Here is a 21,988-nt window from a genome sequence, read left to right on the forward strand (position 1 = left end):
AATAAGTAAGTATAAGTATATAAGTATATATACACATATGTACATATATATGAGATATCAGGTAGTAATAAATACTAAGGAAAAAATAAAGCAGGAAAGGGATAAGAACTCTTGGGAAAAGGTGTGATTAAATTTTAAATAGAGTAGAAGATGTTATGGATTAAATGTTTGTGCCTCTTCCCTCCCCAATGTGGATGTATTTGGAAATGGGACCTCTAAGAAAATTAGGTTAAATGAGGTCATAAGAGTGGGACCCTAATCTCATAGAATTAGTGTCCTTATAAGAAGAGACGCCAGAGAGCTATCTCTCCCTCTCTGTGGAGAAACAGGAGAAAGGCCATATAAACACATGGTGAGAGGGCAACTGTCTGTAACTCAAGGAGAGAGCTCTCACCAGATATCAAAACTGCTGGAACATTGATTTAGGACTTCCAGTCTCCACAAGTATGAGGAAATAAGTTTCTGTTGTTTTATCCACCTACCATGTGGCATTTTGTTATGGCAGGCCAAGCAGACCAGTATAGAAGAGGAGGCATCATACTGTGAGAATTAGGGCTCAGGAAACCAGCACAAAGTACTGATATTTTGATTACTGTGATTATCCTTTATCTCTGATGCAAGAGTCCATGAAACTGGCTACTTTATTAGCTTGCAAATAAAGTAAAATCTCAAACTTACAAATCTTGACATTTTAGAGCAGAGAAGGGCAAATTCATAAGAGATAAGATCAGAGGGATAATATAGAACCAGGTCATGTAGCTTCTTGCAGGACACAGAAAGACAGACTTTACTGAGTTTAAGGTGGCAGGATTTTGAGAATAGAATGATATAATCTAATTTTCATTTAATAGGATTAGTCTTCCTGCTGGGTATGTCCTATAGGGAGTGAAAGTGGGAAGAAAAGCGAGTCGTTAAAAGATCAGTACAATAATCCAGGTGACAAATGGATACAGACTTGCTTGAACCAGGTGGTAACTGTAGGGGTGGTGAGAAATGATCAGAATCTGAGTACATTATAAAGGTCAAGCCAACAGAATTTGCTAATAAATTGGATTTAGAGTGTGAAAGAAACATAGTGGTCAGGGATGATTCTGTTTTTGACTTGAGAAATTAGAAGGATGAAATTGCCATTAATTGGTGTGAGAAAGACTATGGAGAAAGGAAGGAACATCGGGAACTCAGTTTTGAACATAATAAGTTTGAGATGCTTATTAGATATCCAAGTGGATGCTAAATAACTGGATATCTATGTCAGGAATTTGGGGCTATGTCCAGACTATAAATAGAAATATATGAGCCATCAGATTATAAATGGCATTTAATGTCATGAGACTGGCTGATTTAAACCAAGGCTTGACTATAAGTAGAAAACAAAAGGTTCAAAAAGTTAGTCTTTGGGCATTCTGATATTTTAAGTCCAGTGAAATGAGGAGGAACCAGCAAAGGGGACTGGGAAGGAATAGTTAGAAATGTAGGAAGAAAACTAGGTAAGTATAGTGTTCTGGAATTTAAGTGAAGTGTTTGAAGGTAGAGACAATGGTAAACTGTGTATTATGTTGCTGATACGTCAAGTAAGATGTGTTCTGAAAACTGACCAGTGGATTTAGCAATGAGGTCAGTGGTGACCTATGCAGAGGTTTTTGTTGATTGACGTGGGAGAAAACTTGATGAGAATGGACTTGAGAGAATGGGAGAATAAAATTAGAAATAGTGAATATAACACAACTATTTCAAGGAATTTTGCATTAAAGAAGTGAAATGGGTCATTATAAAGGAAAGTTTTCTCTTTTTAATGAAATAAATAACAGCATGTTTATATGCTGGTTTAGTAGAGCTATTTATTAGAATTATATAATTGTATGTAACTATATGACAGTATAATTAGAATTATAAAAAGGAAATAAGAACAATTGCTGGATTGACTTTCTTGAGTAAGTGAAAGGAGGCAGAATCTAGTTGGCCAAGTTAGGAGTTTACGCAGCTTAGTCATAATAATAGAGAATATAGAAACCATGAGGGTAAAGGCAGATAGGTTGGTAGATGTGGTGGTGGCAGCTGTTGAAGTTCTTATCTAATTGTTTCAATTTTCTCTGTAAAAGAGGACACATGGTTATTAGCTGAGATTGAGAACAGTTGAGAAGATATTAGAGCTTTGAGGAGAGTGGAGAAAATTGCAATTGTTCAAGAGGATGGGAGAGAGGATGAGATAAAAACAGTATGATAACCCAGCAACACAGGAGCCCACTTGAGATTATTGATAATCTGTTTCAAAATGAGACTGTTATATATGTGGTTATATATTTTTTCCCAGCCATATTCAGTTATACAGATATAGAAATAAAGTACGTAGAATTAAATTTAACCAGGATTGTGATAATGCTGAATATGCATGTGTGATATTGTGATTTATAATAAATATATATTTGTTCTTTATCCCTGGTTCCAGCCACAGAGCTCCTAAAACTCTTGGAATGTCCAGTGATGAGAGCAACACAGGTGTCTTTTGTTATGTTAATGAGGTGGGGGTTGGCATGGGGGTGGAGGCTGCAAATTGAGTTAGTCACCAATGATCAATGATTTAATCAATTATGCATATGTAATGTCTCCATAAAAACCCCAAAGGAGGGGGTTTGGAGAGCTTCCGGATTGGTGAACAGGTTAAGGTACTGGGAGAGTGACGTTTCTGGAGAAGGCATGGAAACTCTGCGCCCCTTCTCACATTCTTTGCTCCCAAATCTCTTCCATCTGGATGTTCATCTGTGTTCTTTCATAACAGACTGGAAACAGCAAGTAAACAGTTTTTCTGAGTTCCGTGAGCCAAGGTAACAATCAAACCCAAGGTTAGGATCGTGGGAACCTCAGATTTATAACCGATGGTTCAAAAGCACAGGTAACAACCTAGACTTGTGATTGATGTCTGAAAGGGATTGGGAGGACAGTCTTGTGGAACTGAGCCCTTAACCTGTGGGATATGGTGCTATCTCCAGGTAATAGTGTCAGAATTGAGTTAAATTGTCGGACACCTAGCCAGTGTTGCAGAGAATTGTATGTTGTGAGGAAAAAATCTCCACACATCTGGTGTCAGAAGTGTTGTGAGTGTGGTGGTAAGTGTGAAAGTAATGGAGACACAAGAGAAACACACAGAAGGAGCGACTGGATTTTCCCCTATACAGAAGGAAATAATTATAGGTTTTTCCATACAGCATGTAAAGTTGCATGTATGTGGTCAGCATCACCTGGGAGCTTGTTAAAAATGCAAATCCTCAGACTCCAGCCCAGACCTAGTGAATTAGAAACTCTGGGGATGAGGCCCAATAATCTGCATTGTAACAAACCCTCCAAGTGATTCTGATGCAGACTACAGTGATAGCTACTAGAATGGATAATCTCTAGATGCTTTCCCATTCTAAAATTCAATGATTTAGTGCATTTCAAATTTCCATATATTGATTAGAATTTGTCAAGATAATCAAGATAAATTCATATGAAAAGATTTCTTAAAAAAGAGAAATGAGCTTTTCTCAAGAGGTTTTTGATTACTGATTCAAATCCTTATTAGTTATCTGTTCAGACTTTCTATTTCATTATTCAGTCTTAGTTGGTTATATATTTCTAGGAATTTATCCATTTCTTCTAGGTTATCCAGTTTATAGGCATATAATTTTTCATAGTAGTTTCTTATAATCTTATGTGGCATCATTTGTAATGGCTCATCTTTCATTTCTGATTTTATTTATGAATCTTCTCTCATTTCTTCTTAGTCTAGCTAAAGATTTGTCAATTTGTCAATATTTTCAAATATAATGCACTTTATGAGCTGAATCATTTCTCCCCCAAATTCATATGTTAAAGATCTAAATCTCAGTATCTCAGAATGTGACTGTTTTTGAGAAAGAGCCTTTAAAGAAGTAATTAAATTAAAATGAGGTTGTTAGGGTGGGCCCTAATCCAAACTGATGGTGTCTTTCTCAAAAGAGATTAGGACACACAGAGACACCAGGGATCCATGCATACAAAGGGATGGCCAACTGCAAGGCAAGGAGAGAGGCCTCATAAGAAACCAGACGTGCGGACACTTTAATCTTGGACCTCTAGCTTTCAGAAGTGTGAGAAAATGAACTTCTGTTTTTTAAGCCACATAGACACACAAATACATTTATCTGAATTTGCCATACTTGTAGAGAGCTGACAATAAGTAACAATCCATGTATATGAATTTCGCATACCAGTTAACAAAAAACACAACTTTATCCAACCTACCATACCATATATATGTACTTCTTAAAATAAAATTCCTTATGCTATAAATAATTTTTTTTACTCAGGAAATGTTTTTCAGATAGTGTTTATCATATATAGGAAAGTGACAGTAAACATTAAGAACAAATTTAAAAATGTTATTAAAAAGAATAGGAAGAATCACACTCATCTTGTCTTTGAAAGACAAAAGATAATTCAAGTAGGAAAAGCATACAACATATGCTTTAGCAACAATACTCATAACTTAGGTCAAATTTCTAGGCACTAGGATAAAAAGGAAAGAAATTGTTTGGCGACTATAAGTAGAAAACAAAAGGTTCAAAAAGTTAGTCTTTGGGCATTCTGATATTTTAAGTCCAGTGAAATGAGGAGGAACCAGCAAAGGGGACTGGGAAGGAATAGTTAGAAATGTAGGAAGAAAACTAGGTAAGTATAGTGTTCCGGAATTTAAGTGAAGTGTTTGAAGGTAGAGACAATGGTAAACTGTGTATTATGTTGCTGATACGTCAAGTAAGATGTGTTCTGAAAACTGACCAGTGGATTTAGCAACGAGGTCAGTGGTGACCTATGCAGAGGTTTTTGTTGATTGACGTGGGAGAAAACTTGATGAGAATGGACTTGAGAGAATGGGAGAATAAAATTAGAAATAGTGAATATAACACAACTATTTCAAGGAATTTTGCATTAAAGAAGTGAAATGGGTCATTATAAAGGAAAGTTTTCTCTTTTTAATGAAATAAATAACAGCATGTTTATATGCTGGTTTAGTAGAGCTATTTATTAGAATTATATAATTGTATGTAACTATATGACAGTATAATTAGAATTATAAAAAGGAAATAAGAACAATTGCTGGATTGACTTTCTTGAGTAAGTGAAAGGAGGCAGAATCTAGTTGGCCAAGTTAGGAGTTTACGCAGCTTAGTCATAATAATAGAGAATATAGAAACCATGAGGGTAAAGGCAGATAGGTTGGTAGATGTGGTGGTGGCAGCTGTTGAAGTTCTTATCTAATTGTTTCAATTTTCTCTGTAAAAGAGGACACATGGTTATTAGCTGAGATTGAGAACAGTTGAGAAGATATTAGAGCTTTGAGGAGAGTGGAGAAAATTGCAATTGTTCAAGAGGATGGGAGAGAGGATGAGATAAAAACAGTATGATAACCCAGCAACACAGGAGCCCACTTGAGATTATTGATAATCTGTTTCAAAATGAGACTGTTATATATGTGGTTATATATTTTTTCCCAGCCATATTCAGTTATACAGATATAGAAATAAAGTACGTAGAATTAAATTTAACCAGGATTGTGATAATGCTGAATATGCATGTGTGATATTGTGATTTATAATAAATATATATTTGTTCTTTATCCCTGGTTCCAGCCACAGAGCTCCTAAAACTCTTGGAATGTCCAGTGATGAGAGCAACACAGGTGTCTTTTGTTATGTTAATGAGGTGGGGGTTGGCATGGGGGTGGAGGCTGCAAATTGAGTTAGTCACCAATGATCAATGATTTAATCAATTATGCATATGTAATGTCTCCATAAAAACCCCAAAGGAGGGGGTTTGGAGAGCTTCCGGATTGGTGAACAGGTTAAGGTACTGGGAGAGTGACGTTTCTGGAGAAGGCATGGAAACTCTGCGCCCCTTCTCACATTCTTTGCTCCCAAATCTCTTCCATCTGGATGTTCATCTGTGTTCTTTCATAACAGACTGGAAACAGCAAGTAAACAGTTTTTCTGAGTTCCGTGAGCCAAGGTAACAATCAAACCCAAGGTTAGGATCGTGGGAACCTCAGATTTATAACCGATGGTTCAAAAGCACAGGTAACAACCTAGACTTGTGATTGATGTCTGAAAGGGATTGGGAGGACAGTCTTGTGGAACTGAGCCCTTAACCTGTGGGATATGGTGCTATCTCCAGGTAATAGTGTCAGAATTGAGTTAAATTGTCGGACACCTAGCCAGTGTTGCAGAGAATTGTATGTTGTGAGGAAAAAATCTCCACACATCTGGTGTCAGAAGTGTTGTGAGTGTGGTGGTAAGTGTGAAAGTAATGGAGACACAAGAGAAACACACAGAAGGAGCGACTGGATTTTCCCCTATACAGAAGGAAATAATTATAGCTTTTTCCATACCAGCATGTAAAGTTGCATGTATGTGGTCAGCATCACCTGGGAGCTTGTTAAAAATGCAAATCCTCAGACTCCAGCCCAGACCTAGTGAATTAGAAACTCTGGGGATGAGGCCCAATAATCTGCATTGTAACAAACCCTCCAAGTGATTCTGATGCAGACTACAGTGATAGCTACTAGAATGGATAATCTCTAGATGCTTTCCCATTCTAAAATTCAATGATTTAGTGCATTTCAAATTTCCATATCATTGATTAGAATTTGTCAAGATAATCAAGATAAATTCATATGAAAAGATTTCTTAAAAAAGAGAAATGAGCTTTTCTCAAGAGGTTTTTGATTACTGATTCAAATCCTTATTAGTTATCTGTTCAGACTTTCTATTTCATTATTCAGTCTTAGTTGGTTATATATTTCTAGGAATTTATCCATTTCTTCTAGGTTATCCAGTTTATAGGCATATAATTTTTCATAGTAGTTTCTTATAATCTTATGTGGCATCATTTGTAATGGCTCATCTTTCATTTCTGATTTTATTTATGAATCTTCTCTCATTTCTTCTTAGTCTAGCTAAAGATTTGTCAATTTGTCAATATTTTCAAATATAATGCACTTTATGAGCTGAATCATTTCTCCCCCAAATTCATATGTTAAAGATCTAAATCTCAGTATCTCAGAATGTGACTGTTTTTGAGAAAGAGCCTTTAAAGAAGTAATTAAATTAAAATGAGGTTGTTAGGGTGGGCCCTAATCCAAACTGATGGTGTCTTTCTCAAAAGAGATTAGGACACACAGAGACACCAGGGATCCATGCATACAAAGGGATGGCCAACTGCAAGTCAAGGAGAGAGGCCTCATAAGAAACCAGACGTGCGGACACTTTAATCTTGGACCTCTAGCTTTCAGAAGTGTGAGAAAATGAACTTCTGTTTTTTAAGCCACATAGACACACAAATACATTTATCTGAATTTGCCATACTTGTAGAGAGCTGACAATAAGTAACAATCCATGTATATGAATTTCGCATACCAGTTAACAAAAAACACAACTTTATCCAACCTACCATACCATATATATGTACTTCTTAAAATAAAATTCCTTATGCTATAAATAATTTTTTTTACTCAGGAAATGTTTTTCAGATAGTGTTTATCATATATAGGAAAGTGACAGTAAACATTAAGAACAAATTTAAAAATGTTATTAAAAAGAATAGGAAGAATCACACTCATCTTGTCTTTGAAAGACAAAAGATAATTCAAGTAGGAAAAGCATACAACATATGCTTTAGCAACAATACTCATAACTTAGGTCAAATTTCTAGGCACTAGGATAAAAAGGAAAGAAATTGTTTGGCATCCTTTTGCAACAACATGAGAAGATTTCGAAGACTTTAGAAAGCCACCTCAAGTCAGACTACTTCTAGCTTAATCATTCTAAGTTCTTTAAGGGTTACGTAAAAACACTCACAGGCTCAAATCTGGTACAAAACTTTGAAGAAATGCTTCAATTTATTTAAAATAATTTTTTACCTTTTGCATTAAAATTTTTCTCAGTGCTTTTTTGTTTTCTAAGGCATTGTTTAGGTTGGTAGTTCCACAGTTTACTACCAGAGAAATGGTTGTACTATTTTACCTTAAAGAGAAGGTAAATTTGCAATATGATAAATGTTGAAATAGTACACGACTTATGAAATTCTCAGTTTCTATTACACAGAATACCTATACTCCTAATCTTTGCTCCAGATCAATACAAATTAATGTTTTACAATACATTTTATCTAAATCTTAAAAAGTAGCAATGAAGGAATAAAGAGAAACTCTTACCACTAGGCAGTACCATGACTGGCTCTGTGAATCTTTGTTCATCTGCCAAAGGCAGGTTCAGGGGGAGGATTAACACCATTCCCAAACTTGTTCCAACAAACAAACAAGGGGAGATGGTGGAGTCATTTTTCCGAGCAAAGGACTCCATGAAGTATAGTGCTGTAATTGCTTCTTTAGAATCTTTGTCAATACTGGAGATGCTAGAGCTTCTAGAACGATTATAGGAATTTTCTCGGTTTTCTATGGAAATTTTAAAAAGCAAATTAAATGTTAGTATATTTCGAGAAAAAAAATAAAGTCAGACTTAGTACATGAAAACCAAAATTAGGAGGGGGAAGTAGAATCTGATTCTTTAAGTGATCTGGAAGGCAGCTTATCCAGTTTACAAGTTTATTTTGAAGATGGAGACTGAAGTTCAGAAGTGTAAATCATAAACCTAGGCAGAGCTGAAACTAGAACTTGACTCTCCAGAGTTCCAGTTCGCTATGTTTTTTCTCTATATATTACTTCACAAATTAGTTGAAATTATCTCATCTAGAAAAAAAAATATTTAGTCTAAAATAATTAAGGTTATAAGAATTTCTGGTACCATTTTAATTATGCTTCCCTCCTATCTCTCAATTGTTGGAAATATTTCTAATGATTTTTTTGGGCAATTCCCACTTACTGACAACATTGTGGCTACTAACCTGAAGAGTCACAAATGTTCTATGGCAAATACATTCCCCTACCACAATTTTTGGTTTTGCTATTTCTGGAGTAATTACAATTGTAAAAACTGAACTATTTATAAAGGCCAAAGAGCTAATGTTATCTCCCTGAACTTGTTTCAAGCTTAACTACCCCGATACAAATTCAGTCCTAACTATCTAGGGCCAAATGAGGAGCCATAGACAGTGCCATCCCATTGACAGTGGTTATCTTCCATAGAGGGCTTCAGCCCACTTAAAGGAAGCAGGATGGTTTTAGGTTCTCCTGGTCATCAACACTTACACGTGTGAACACTCCAGTAAGCATAAACTCACCACCTCAGTTAAATGGTATTAGGAGGTTGTTCTTACAGTCACTCCAGAGTTCATGTTCCTCATATTCTTCTTCCTACTTACTCACTCTCCTTTCCTTCTTGATAGGTAGAAATGTGACTCGTTTATGTAAAAAGAGACAAATATAAATTCCCCAAACTATCCTTTTTCTAGAAAACAAAATATAGTATTCCTAATTTCTTCCCTCCTATCCCTCAGCAAGTTTATAACATAATTATAACAGAACTTAGAGATAAGAGTAAGCTCGGATATAATCTATATATTTTATAGATTTGGAGATGGAAACAGTTAAGTATTCTTCCCAGAATCCAGCACAAGTTAGAGACAGAAAGATCTGAAACTCAAAATTCTCAACTCTCAATACAGTGATTGAGTGCTACTTCTTTTATAACATTTATATTTTGCTTCTAAACATTCCTAGCTAATATGTCCCCCGATTTTTCATTCATGGTTCATCAACATTCCAGATTGTTAGTCATAGATACTTGTGATAGAGATGATATCTGCATGGACCAGATTTAGTATGGCATAATACTAAAGAAACAATAAAAACTAAAAAAATTATTTTAAAAATTTGAATAATATCATTACTATCAAAGTTTTAGAAGGTGGTAAATCACTGTATACCATCGAATTACCATAGCAAATCTTCCTGAGATTTTTTTTCTCTCTCTATTCAAAGTTTATCAGCAAGACAATAGCAGCACAGTTACAAGATTTCCCCCTTTTCTCCCTCTCTAAAAATTTTTGGTCTTCTGGCTCTTGTACTTTACTCCCTGCCCCCACACTAATTCCATAAATAAGCAAACAATCTTCTTTAAAAACATATGAAGATGAAAATTGCAAACTTTAGAATTCAATATCATGCTTTTTTTCTTGGTAACATGACTGGACACTTGAAGAAATTAAGGTTGCAAGACATTAAATAACTATCTACAAATAGATACTAAGAGGCTTCCCACTGGGATGGATAGAAACTCTCAGTTATTACTGGGAGTATACACAACGGATTAAGACATACTCCTTTGTACAGAAGAGGTGGGAACTTACCAAAAAGCAGAGCCATTCTGGTATTAGAGATGAAGAACAGGTGTAGTGAGAAATTTGGAGTTATGGCTTTCAGTTATTCATTGCCTAAAGTCGACTGTAGTTTCTTATGTCTTTTGCACATGCCCTCCATCCCTTGTCTTTCAGCTCACATAACCATGGCATATCAAATTATAACTGTATTCACAAAAACTTGTATGTTTAACCTACCTTCTGTTGTAACTGGTAAAGAAATTTCCATGCAAGCAGCTGACTGTGCTTTTCGAAATGGTGGTCTTCCCGGACCCCAGCGATTTACTTTCGAAACATCAGCACTAGAAAGACGTTTTCCAGAACTGCAGCTCTGAGAAGTTGGACTTGTGCAGTGCCCATTTACATGATCTGTACCAAGAGGAAGGCAGCATAAATATTATAATTAATCCTAATAACAAGGAATCCAAGTGTATAGATGAATAAATGAAGAAAAGTGAGAATTCCTTTTTTCAAAACATAAAGATGGCTTAGTCCTTGTTATTTTAAAATGTAGTCAATCTCAATAGCTAGCCAAAAATTTCATATTTATTAAATATAAGATTTATTTTAAAAATCTGACTAGTTAACATAGTTTAATATTCTATATCCCCACTATTCTACCATTTAATGGCAATGCAAAATTGGTTATAGTACTGAGCTTTCTTTTGAATGATTAAAATAAACATTTATATAAGTTTTGGAAGTACTTCAAGTACTTGGAGAGTAAGATATATAGAATGAAAGCATCTTACTGTGTAGTTCAGAATGAACTACAATGTACTTAAGAATACTGACTCTAGAGCTAGACTGCCTGGGCTCAAATCCAAATTCTACCTCTTACTAGTTTTACAAATTATTGAAGTCTTCATGCTTTAGTTTTCTCTTCTGTAAATTGGGAATATAATTATCTGGCTCATGGAGTTTTTGTGATAAAACATGTCGCATGCCAGAATACTTCCTGGTATATGGAAAACTGAACAAAAATTATTGTCATTCTCATTCCAGAGTATTAAAACTGCTCATGTCTAAGACAGTACTGTTTATGTAGAGCTTGTGAGTTTAGCTGCTTTGATATAACTTAAAAACTTTGAAATAATTGCACAAAAATATCTTATTTTTCTTAATGCTAAAAAATATTTGAAATATCTCATAGTACTGCAATATTCAAAATTTTAATCCATTTTAAATGTTCTTCTTTGGTCATTCAAAGGACAATAGAATTAAATGGAGAATTCATGTTTAATATCCATGTTGGACATGGAGAACTGGCACTCAGTGTCTACTCCATTACAGCTTTTATGTATTGTAGAGTTTCAAAACATAATTGTACATTTCCTAGATTCCCTTGCAGCTCATGCAAGGATGAGAATTAGGTTTCAGTATTTATATGAACTAGTGTGTTTTATTATTTTTAGAATGAGAGTTAACATTTATTGAATACTTAAATGCCAGGCATTTCATGCACGTTATTCATTTAATCTTCTTAACAATCCTGTAAGGTAGGTGCTTTTATTATTATGATTTTGTAGATGAAACTGAAGCTCAGGAAAAAGATTCAGAAAATTGTACAATATTACATAAGTAGTATGTATGAAGCCAGGGTTCTAATTCAGATTTTCTTATTAAGTATCTCTATGCTTGAAAACTAGGCTACAGGGTCACATAAAATATTTTGTAAGGTTTAGCTGTGGCTTGTGTGATGCACATTGAGATCCAAGCCCTTTAGGGCCAGTCATCTCCCATACTAACATAGATCTCAGAAATCCCAAATTTCCTGGGTAGAAAGACAGAAATATCCCATGAGTGAGCCATGGGAAACCCGAAGTTAAGAGCTCTACCCTTCTTTCACTATCAAATCTAGTCTTATAAATAGGAAGAACTTATAAATAGGAGTGCAACAGCTGGAACTAACAAGGACTTAGAGTGAATTAGAAAATAGCAACTCTTTTGGGGATATAAACTGCAAAAATGAGCCTCCCTCTAGGTATATCAATTAGGACAAGTTGCTCCTTAGATGTGATGCCTTGTTCTGTGGTTTACTGCTTGTCCAGAGGAATGTGGGGTGAATTCACAGCCTTCTTAGCCAGGTACAAGAGTATATGGCAGACCCTGAGAATAGTAAAATTTGTTCACTTAGCTGAGACCCATTGCACTTCTAAGCCAAAGCCCCTGCCTAGCTATTATCATCTCTTGGTGGCTGTTTCATGTGAATTTTCATTTCAGCTCATAATAAAGCAGTATCAATTATTAGATTACTCAACATGCTAGTCTTCCCCCCAGCCGTTATCTGCTACAGTGACCAAATTTTCCTCAGGCTCTCATGTTTGAGTTGCAAGGTCCAGCTGATATTACCCTTCATGAGCAGCCCAGAGTTTGGGGTCATATATTTGTTTTCACCAGGGATGATTAGCTTAGAGGATTTATTTTTGTACTTAAATTTTTAAAATATATGGCAGTATATTTGCTTTCTTTAAAACATTTTTTTTTTACCATGCTAAATATTCAAGATAGATAAGAATTGTTATAAAACATTTAGAAAGAAAAATTTGGTCCTAGCCCAGACAGTCATTCTGGATATTATGATAAAGCAATAATGCTAAATATAAAATGTAAATGAAACCTCTATTGATAAAATTATGCACTGTTGTTTTAGTTATTATAGAAAAAAATGGAAATTAGCTATCTTTTAAAATTGAGCATAAAATTTTAGGTAAATTGTAGTATATAATCACATAAGAGTGTTATAACCTTTAAAGATGTTTCCGAAATGCTTGTTGAAACATAAAATATCTATGATGTGTTTTGGTTAGCTCTTGTTGCATAAAACAAAACAAAACAAAACACTCCCAATGTTAATGATGTAAAATAACAATCATTTGACTATGTTCACAGATTCTGTGGGCCATGATTAGGCAGGCTAAGGCAAGGTGGCGATATTATATCCATAATGTCTGGGGCCTTAGCTGGAAATGCTTGAATGGATAGCGGGTTTGGAATCCTTTGGAGGTTTCTTTACTCACAAGCCTGAGCTAGAATGATGCAAAGACTGAGTTCAGTTGGGACTGTCAATGGGGGCTTCTTCAGGAGGCTTGGGTTTCCTCGTTGCGTGGTGACCTTTTTTACATAGTGGCTCAGGGCTTCAAAAGGGCTGACAATTAATTTGAAAATGGGATGGAAGCCATATTTCTGCTGCTTTGGTGTTATTGCAATGGAGACTGCTTTGTTTTGAAAATAACATTCCCGTTTCCAATCACAAGCTTTTTGCATGTCAAGAGGCAGTTGTAGTAGATTCCTGATCTTATAACAATATGTTCTTCAGTTTGAAAGTCATACCTATAGGCCAAGCTTAGAATTTACTTCTCCAATCTTTCAGTGATTTGATAAATACCTAGTTTCTTGTATTAAATCACTTTCTACATAACATAACTAGAATGGTTCTGTTCCTACAATTGCTCCCTGATTACAGTGGTGCCCAGGTGTAGAGAAAATTCAACATTCTGAAAAATTCAATCTTAAAACAATAAACAGATTAAAGCAAAAGGGAAATTTTTATTTTACAGAATTCCCAAATTTTAAAAATTTATAAGCTTCTTTAAATTAACTGTTCTCTTCTGCCTTTAAATCAAGATTTGATTGAGTGCATTTATTTGATTTAGTTTAAGGTACAACAATGATTTACTGACACAGGGCTTATTGAATATAAATGAAATTATTTTTAACATAGTCCTTGCCAAAGCTTTATAGAAGAATATAAATTAATATTTAATACTTCATAAACTAGTTGTGTTAAACAAACTTTTTAATATATCATACAATTCCTAGACAGTGAAAAGTAGTATTATGCAAGTTGATTTGTTGATTGATTTAATGTTGGTCATTTGCTTTATTTGTTTAAGCAGGAAAAGAATTTATTAAAGGATATAAGGCAGCTCGAAATCTCAGGGAGAATCTGCGAGGTATGGTCTGAAGCTTTGCAGCTCAAAACAATGCCCAACTACAATGGGTTGAGTTCATTTTAGTTAAGATACCACTCTGTCAATGGCTTGGCATTAGTGATGCTGGGGCCTAAAAGCTAGGAGCTGCACTACTGCAAGCCTGGTACAGCAGAACATCTCTGCCATCATACACTGAACTGAGGTTTATGTACTTTTTAATTTGTCTTTATTTGTGTTTTTGACTGTCAAACAAGGAATGATTATATCATACTTCTCTATTTTTTGCTGACACTTTTGAGGTTTTTAAACTCTTATTATTTTTTTAAATTTTATTAGTTTCAAGTTATAGTACATTGGTTAGACGTTTATATAGTTTGTAAAACGATCCCCCCCTTAATTGTTCTTTCTCTCCTCTGGCTCTACACCTAGCCATTACATAAATGCTGACTGCATTCCCTATGCCATGCTCCCCAACCCCGTGACTATCTACCAACTACTAATTTGTACTTCTTTAACCCTTCACTCCATTCTCCCAGCCCCCCAGCCCTTCTCTCCTCTGGCCGTCACCAGACTGTCTTCTTTATTTGTGAGTCTGTTTTTGATTAGTTTGTTCTTTTTGTTCCTTAGATTCTGCATACGAGTGAAATCATATGATATTTATCTTTCTCTGTCTGACTTATTTCACTCAGCATGATAATCTCTAGGTCTATCCATGTCATTGCGAATGGTAGGATTTAATTTTTTTCAATGGCTAATATTCCATTGTATATATGAACAAAAATTTCTTTATCCAATTATCTGTTGATGGGCATTTATGTTGCTTCCATATCTTGGCTATTGTAAATTGTGCTGCCATGAACATAGGGGTGCACAGATCTTTATGAATTATTATTTTGGTTTCCTTTGGATAAATACCCAGAAGTGCAATTGCTGGGTCAAAGGTATATCCATTTTTAATTTTTTGAGAAACCTCCAGACTGTACCAAATTGCAATCCCACCAACAGTGTATAAGGGTTCCCTTTTCTCCACATCCTCGCCAACACTTGTTGTTCTTTGATTTATTGACGTTAGCCACTCTGACAGGAGTGAGGCGATATCTCACTGTGGTTTTGTATTTCTCTGATGATTAGTGACTTTGAGCATCTTTTTCATATGTTTATTGGCCATCTGTATTTCCTCTCTGGAGAAATATCTATTCAGGTTTTCTGCCCGTTTTTTAAATGGATTTTTTTTTCTTGTTGAGTTATATGAGTTCTTTATATATTTTAGATATTAACCTCTTATCAGATGTATCATATATGAATGTCTTCTCCCATTCAGTCAGTTATCTTTTTATTTTGTTGATTGTTTCCTTTGCTGTGCAAAACATTTTTAGTTTGATGTCCATTCCATTTGTTTTTTCTTTTGTTTCCCTTGCCCGAGGAGATATGTCTGAAAAACAATTACTAGTAGCAATAGCAGATTATTGCCTATGTTTTCTTCTAGAAGTTTTATGGTTTGGGTTCTTACATTTAAGTCTTTAATCCATTTTGAATCTCTTTTTACATATGGTGTAAGAAGGTGATCCAGTTTCTTTCTTTCTTTTGCATGTATCTGTCCAATTTTCCCAGCACTATTTAGAGAAAAATCTATCTTTACTCATTGTATATTCTTGCCTCTTTCATTATCTATTAACTGAGCATATAGATGTGGATTTATTTCTGGGCTCTCTATTCTGTTCCATTGATCAACGTATCTATTTTTTATGCCAGTACCATGCTGTTTTATTACTGTAGGCTTGTAAGTATAGTTTGATAACAGGCACTATGATACCTCCAACTTTGTTCTTTTCCAAGATTGCCGTGGCTATTTTGGGTATTTTATGGTTCCATATAAAGTTTAAGATTATTTGTTCTAGACTTCTGAATATTAATTTTGTATCCTGCTACTTTACTGAATTCACTGGTCATTTCTAACAGTTGTTTTGTGGAATCTTTAGGGTTTTCTATATATAGTATAATGTCATCTGCAAATAATGAGAGTTTTACTACTTTTCCAATTCGGATACCTTTTATTTTCTCTTTCTTGTCTTATGCCATGGCTAAGACTTCCAATACAATGGTAAACAGGAGTGGTGAAAGTTGGCATCTTAAACTCTTATTTTTAGGGCATTTTTTTCTGAAGAATTTTAAGCTGAAGACTCAATGGGACTGATACAGACTTCCTCTTGAAGTCAGCTTAATTTTCATTACAGGTTTTAATTTGATTCTTCTATAGTAAAGTTTTCATGGCTATGATTTTGTTGTCCAAGCTAAAATGCTTTGAATGAGACAGATTTACATACTCTGAATTTAATGTTTAGTCTCTGAAATCCAAAGTTTCAAAGAGCTTCTTCCTCTTTATTTCTCAATTTCTCATTTTTTCAAGTTTAATTTCTATTGCATTTAAACATTATTTAAGTGGATTTAAAAAAAGTATTTGAGACCAAATTTATAGTCTTCAGGATAATAATCTCTAATGCCTTAGACTTTGTCACTGATGAATAAAGTGTTTTAACTTTGAATAACAATTATTGAATTTTAAAACTTCAGCTTCATTGATGTATAATTGACATATGAAATTGTAAGATAGTTAAAGTATACATTGTAGTAATTTGATGTATGTGTACATTGTGAAACAATTCCCACCATCTAGTTAATTAACAAATCTATACTTCAAGCATCTATTTATCTTTTTGTGTGTGTGAAAACATTTAAGTTCTACTCTATTAGCAAGTTTCAATTATACATTACAGTGTTAACTACAGTCACCATGTTATATATCTGATCCTCGGAACTTATTCATTTTATAATTGAAAGTTTTGTACCCTTTTACAAACCTCTCCCTCTTTTCTCCACCTCCAGTCACTGGCAATCACTTTTCTACTGTTTCTATTAGTTTGATATATTTATTTTCAGATTCCACATTGCAGCATTTGTCTTTTTTTGTCTAGTTTACTTTACTTTTCATAACCCCCTCAAGGACCATCCGTGCTGGTGCAAATGGCAAGATTTCTATCTTTCTCATGGCTGAATAATCTTTTATATATTATCTGTTGCATGCAAATATATACATATATGTATATATACATACGTATATATATATATAATCTCCATCTATCGATGGACATGTGCACTTAGGTTGTTTCTATATCTTAGCTATTGTGAAAAATGTTGAAATGAACATGGGAGTACTGATATCTCTTTGACATCCTGTTTTCATTTCCTTCAGATATATACCCAGAAGTGGATTGCTAGATCATATGGTAGCTCTATTTTTTAATTTTTTTGAGGAACATCCATACTATTTTCCATAGTGACTATACCAATTTATATTCCTACCAACAGTGTATAAGAGTTCCCTTTTCTCTACATTCTTACTCACATTTAATTTTTTTTTGATGATACCCATTCTAACAGGTGTGAGGTGATATCTCATTGTAGTTTTGATTCGCATCTTTTTCATGATTAGTGATGCTGAGTACCTTTTCATATACCTGTTGGCCATTTGTATATCTTTGGAAAAGTGTCTATTCTGGTTCTCTGCTCATTTTTTAATCTGATTGTATTTTTATTTCTTATTGGGTTGTTTGATTTATTTATATATTTTAAATATTAAGTGGTATGAGTTCTTGATATATTTTTAGATATTAACCTCTTATCAGATATATGATTTGCAAATATTTTCTCCCATTCTATAAGTTGCCTTTCATTTTGTTGATTTTCTTTATTGTAGAGAAGCCTTTTAGATTGATGTACTCCCACTTGTTTGTTTTTGCTTTTATTTCATTTGCTTTTGGTGTCAAATCAAAAAAATTATTGTCAAGACCAAGGTCAAGGAGTTTGCCTCCTATGTTTTCTAGGAGTTTTGTTTCAGGTCTTATGTTCAAGTCTTCAGTCTATTTTGAATTGATTGTTGTGTATGGTGTAAGAGTGGTTCAGCTTCATTCTTTTACATGTGGCTGGCCAGTTTTTCCCAGCACCATTTACTGAAGAGGCTATCCTTTCCCTATTGTCTGTTCTTGGCTCCTCTGTTGTTAATTAATCGACTATTTATGTATGGGTTTATTTCTGGGCTCTCTATTCTGTTCCATTGATCTGTGTGTCTGTTTTATTTTAATTAATTAATATTTTTATGGTGACTTTGGTTAACAAAATCCAATAAGTTTCATCTGTATACTTTAATAGTAAGGCATCTATGAGGCTGTTTTTATGCTAATACCATATTGTTTTGATTGCTATAGTTTTGTAATATAATTTGTAAAGAGGAAATGTGACACCTCCAACTTTGTTCTTTCTCAAGATTGCTTTGGTTTTGGGGGCCTTTTGTGGTTCCATACAAAAGGATTTTTTGTGGATTTTTTTCCTATTTCTATGAAAAATGTCATTGGAATTTTGATAGAAATTGCATTAAATCTTTAGATTGCTTTGGGTAGTATAGACAGTTTAGTAATATGAATAAGCAAGGATTATCTTTCTATTTATTTGTTGTCTTCAGTTTCTTTCATTAATGTTTTAGTTTTCAGTGTACATTCAGTATCTTTCACCTCCTTTGTTAAATTTATTCCTAGGTATTCTTGATGCAATTATAAATGTGATTTTCTTAACTTTTCTTTCTGATAGCCTGTTGTTAGTACATAGAAATACAACCGATTTTGTATATTGATTTTCTGTCCTCCAACCTTTCTGAATTTATATGTCTAACAGTTTTGGTTTTTTTTTTTTCATATAATATTATGCCATTTGCAAATAAAGACAGTTGTATGTCTTCCATTCCAACGTGAATACCTTTTTTTTCCTTTTCTTGCCTAATTGCTCTGGCTAGGACTTCCAGTTGTATCTTAAATAAAAGTAGTGAGTGAGCATTCTTGTCTTCTTGCTGATCTTGGAGGAAGTGCTTACAGTTTTTCACTGTTGAGTATAATGTTACCTGTAGTCTTTATTATGCTAAGGGATGTTCTCTCTATATCCACTCGATATAAATAGATATTAAATTTTGTCAAATACTTTCTATATCTATTGAGACGATCACATAATTTTTGTTAATGTGATGTATCACATTGATTTGCAGATGTTGAACCATTCTTTTATCCCTGGTATAAATCCTACTTGATTATAGGATCCTTTTAATGTATTGTTGAATTTGATTTGCTGATATTTTGTTGAGGATTTTTGCATCTCTGTTCATCAGATATATTGGCCTGCAATTTTCTCGTAGTGTCCTTGTCTGGTTTTGATATCAGGATAATGTTGGAGTCATAAAATGAGTTAGGAAGTGTTCCCTCTTCTATTTTGGGGGGAAGAGATTGAGAAGGATTGTTATTAATTTTTCTTTGAAGTTTTGGTAGAAATCACCATTGAAACCATCTGGTTCTAGACTTTTGTTTGTTGGAAGGTTTTGGGTTACTGATTCAATCTCCATACTAGAAATTAGTGTGTTCAGAATTTTTATTTTTTCATGATTCAGTCTTGGTAGGTTGAATATTTCTAAGAATTTGTCCATTTTTTTTGTAGGTTGTCCAGTTTGTTGGAATGCAGTTGTTTATAATAACTTCTTATGATTCTTTGTATTTCTGTAGTATCAGTTGTAATGTCTCCTCTATTTTGATTTTATATATTTGAGTCTTCTCTCTTCTTGGTGAATCTAGCTAAAGGTTTGCCTATTTTGTTTATCTTTTCAGAAAACCATCTCTTACTATATTTTTAGTCTCTATTTCATTTATTTCTGCTCTGATCTTTCTTTCTTTCCTTGTACTAATTTGGAGCTTCATATGTCTTTCTAGTTTGAGGTGTAAAGTTAGGTTGTTTGAAATCTTGTTTCTCAATGTAGGCATTTATTGCTATGAACTTCCCTCTTTGAACTACTTTTGCTGCATCCCATAAGTTTTGTTATATTGTATTTTGATTTTCATTGTGACAAGATGTTTTTTAATTTTTTTTTATTTATTCTTTAATTCATTGGTTTTCAGGAGCATGTTGCTTAATCTCCACATATTTTTGACTTTTCCAGCTTTCTTCTTATAATTGATTTCTAGTTTCATATAATTGTGGTTGGAAAAGAGGCTTGACAGGATTTAAATCTTATTAAATTTATTAAGACTTGTTTTGTGGCATAACATATGGTCTATTCTGGAGAATGTTCTATATGTTGGAGGAGAATATGTATTCTACTGCTTTTGGATGGAATGTTCTGTAAATGTCTGTTATGTCCATTTGATCTAATATGCCCTTTAAGTCCAATGTTTTCTTATTGATTTTCTATCTGAATGATTCATCCATTGATGAAAGTAGGGTATTGAAATTCCCTACTCTTTGTATTTCTATTTCTCCCTTTAAGTCGGTTAATATTTGCTTTACATATTTAGGTGCTCTTATTTTGGGTGCGTGAATGTTTTAAAATGTTATATACTCTTGTTGGATTGACCCCTTTATCATTATATAATGACCTTCTCTGTTTCTTGTGACAATTTTTGACTTAAAGTCTATTTTATGTTAAAAATATAGCTACCTCTTTTTCTTGTTTATTTACCATTTGCATGGAATATCTTTTTCTATCCCTTCACTTTCAGTCTGATGCATACTGAAATGGAAGCGAGTATTTTGTAGGCAGTATATAGTCTTTTTAAAAAATATCCATTTGGCTACTCTTTGTATTTTATTGAATTGGAGCCCAATTACACTTAAAGTAGCTACTGCTGTTTTGTTAATTTTTTCTGGCTGCTTTGTGATTGCTTTGTTCCTTTCTTCTCTTGTTTTCTTCCTTTGTGATTTGATGCTTTTCTGTAAGTAGTATGCTTTGATTGCATTTTCTTTTATGTATCTATTATAGGTTTTTGGTTTGTGCTGATCATGAGGCTTATATAAAACATTATTTATCTTTTTGTTTATGAAGTTGCTTGAAACTCGACATATTCTTTGAATATATAACATTGTATTAGTTTTAGCTGTACAAACATAACACTCTAAGTTGATAACAACTTAAGTTCAAATACATTCTAACACTACATTTTTACTCTCCCTCCCTCCCTATTTTGTTTTGATGTCACAATTTCATACTTTTATCTTGTGTATCATTAATAAATTATTGTAATTATAGTTATTTTTACTTCTGTCTTTTAGCCTTTCTAATAGATTTATAAGTGATTCACCTACCTTCATTACATTAGATTCTTCTGAATTTTTTTATTTTTTATTTTTAATTAAGTTTATTGGGGGTAACTTAGTTAATATAATTATATAATTTTCAGGTGAACATTATAATTTGACATCTGTATATTCTATTGTGTGTTTACCACCCAAGATTCTTCTGAATTTTACTATATATTTTCCTGTTACTAATTAGCATCCTTTTGTTTCAAATTTCAGAAGTCCATTTATCCATTTATCAATATTTGTAAGTCCACTTTAGTGGTGATGAACTTCACCTTTTGCTTGTCTGGAAAACTCTTTATCTCTACTTCAATTCTGAAGGACAACTTTGCTGAGTAGAGTATTCTAGGCTGGCAGGGTTTTTCTTCCAGCACTTGGAATATATCATGCCACTCCATTTTGATCTGCAAATTTTCTGCTGAAAATCTGCTGACAGTCTTATGGGGGTTTCCTTGTGCAATATAAGTTGTTTTATTCTTGTTGCTTTTAAGATTCTCTCCTTGTCTTTAACTTTTGACAATTAAGTGTCTTGGTATGGGTCTCTCATTTTATTTCAAACT

At 33.7% G+C, this 21,988-nt stretch overlaps 1 protein-coding gene across 1 annotated transcript in view; it reads right to left on the reverse strand.

Annotated features, from left to right (window-relative positions):
* Positions 1 to 21,988, reverse strand: part of STXBP5L (syntaxin binding protein 5 like) — a 279,142-nt gene that overhangs the window by 20,106 nt on the left and 237,048 nt on the right. Inside the window, exons 20-21 of the mRNA XM_011355337.1 lie at positions 10,525 to 10,695; positions 8,225 to 8,464 (exon numbers count right to left, since the gene is read on the reverse strand). Of these exons, the coding sequence (XP_011353639.1) occupies positions 8,225 to 8,464; positions 10,525 to 10,695 (411 nt within the window). The remainder of the gene's footprint in view (positions 1 to 8,224; positions 8,465 to 10,524; positions 10,696 to 21,988) is intronic.

Source organism: Pteropus vampyrus, unplaced genomic scaffold (genome assembly GCF_000151845.1).
Source record: "Pteropus vampyrus isolate Shadow unplaced genomic scaffold, Pvam_2.0 Scaffold1, whole genome shotgun sequence".
Taxonomy (NCBI): Eukaryota; Metazoa; Chordata; class Mammalia; order Chiroptera; family Pteropodidae; genus Pteropus; species Pteropus vampyrus.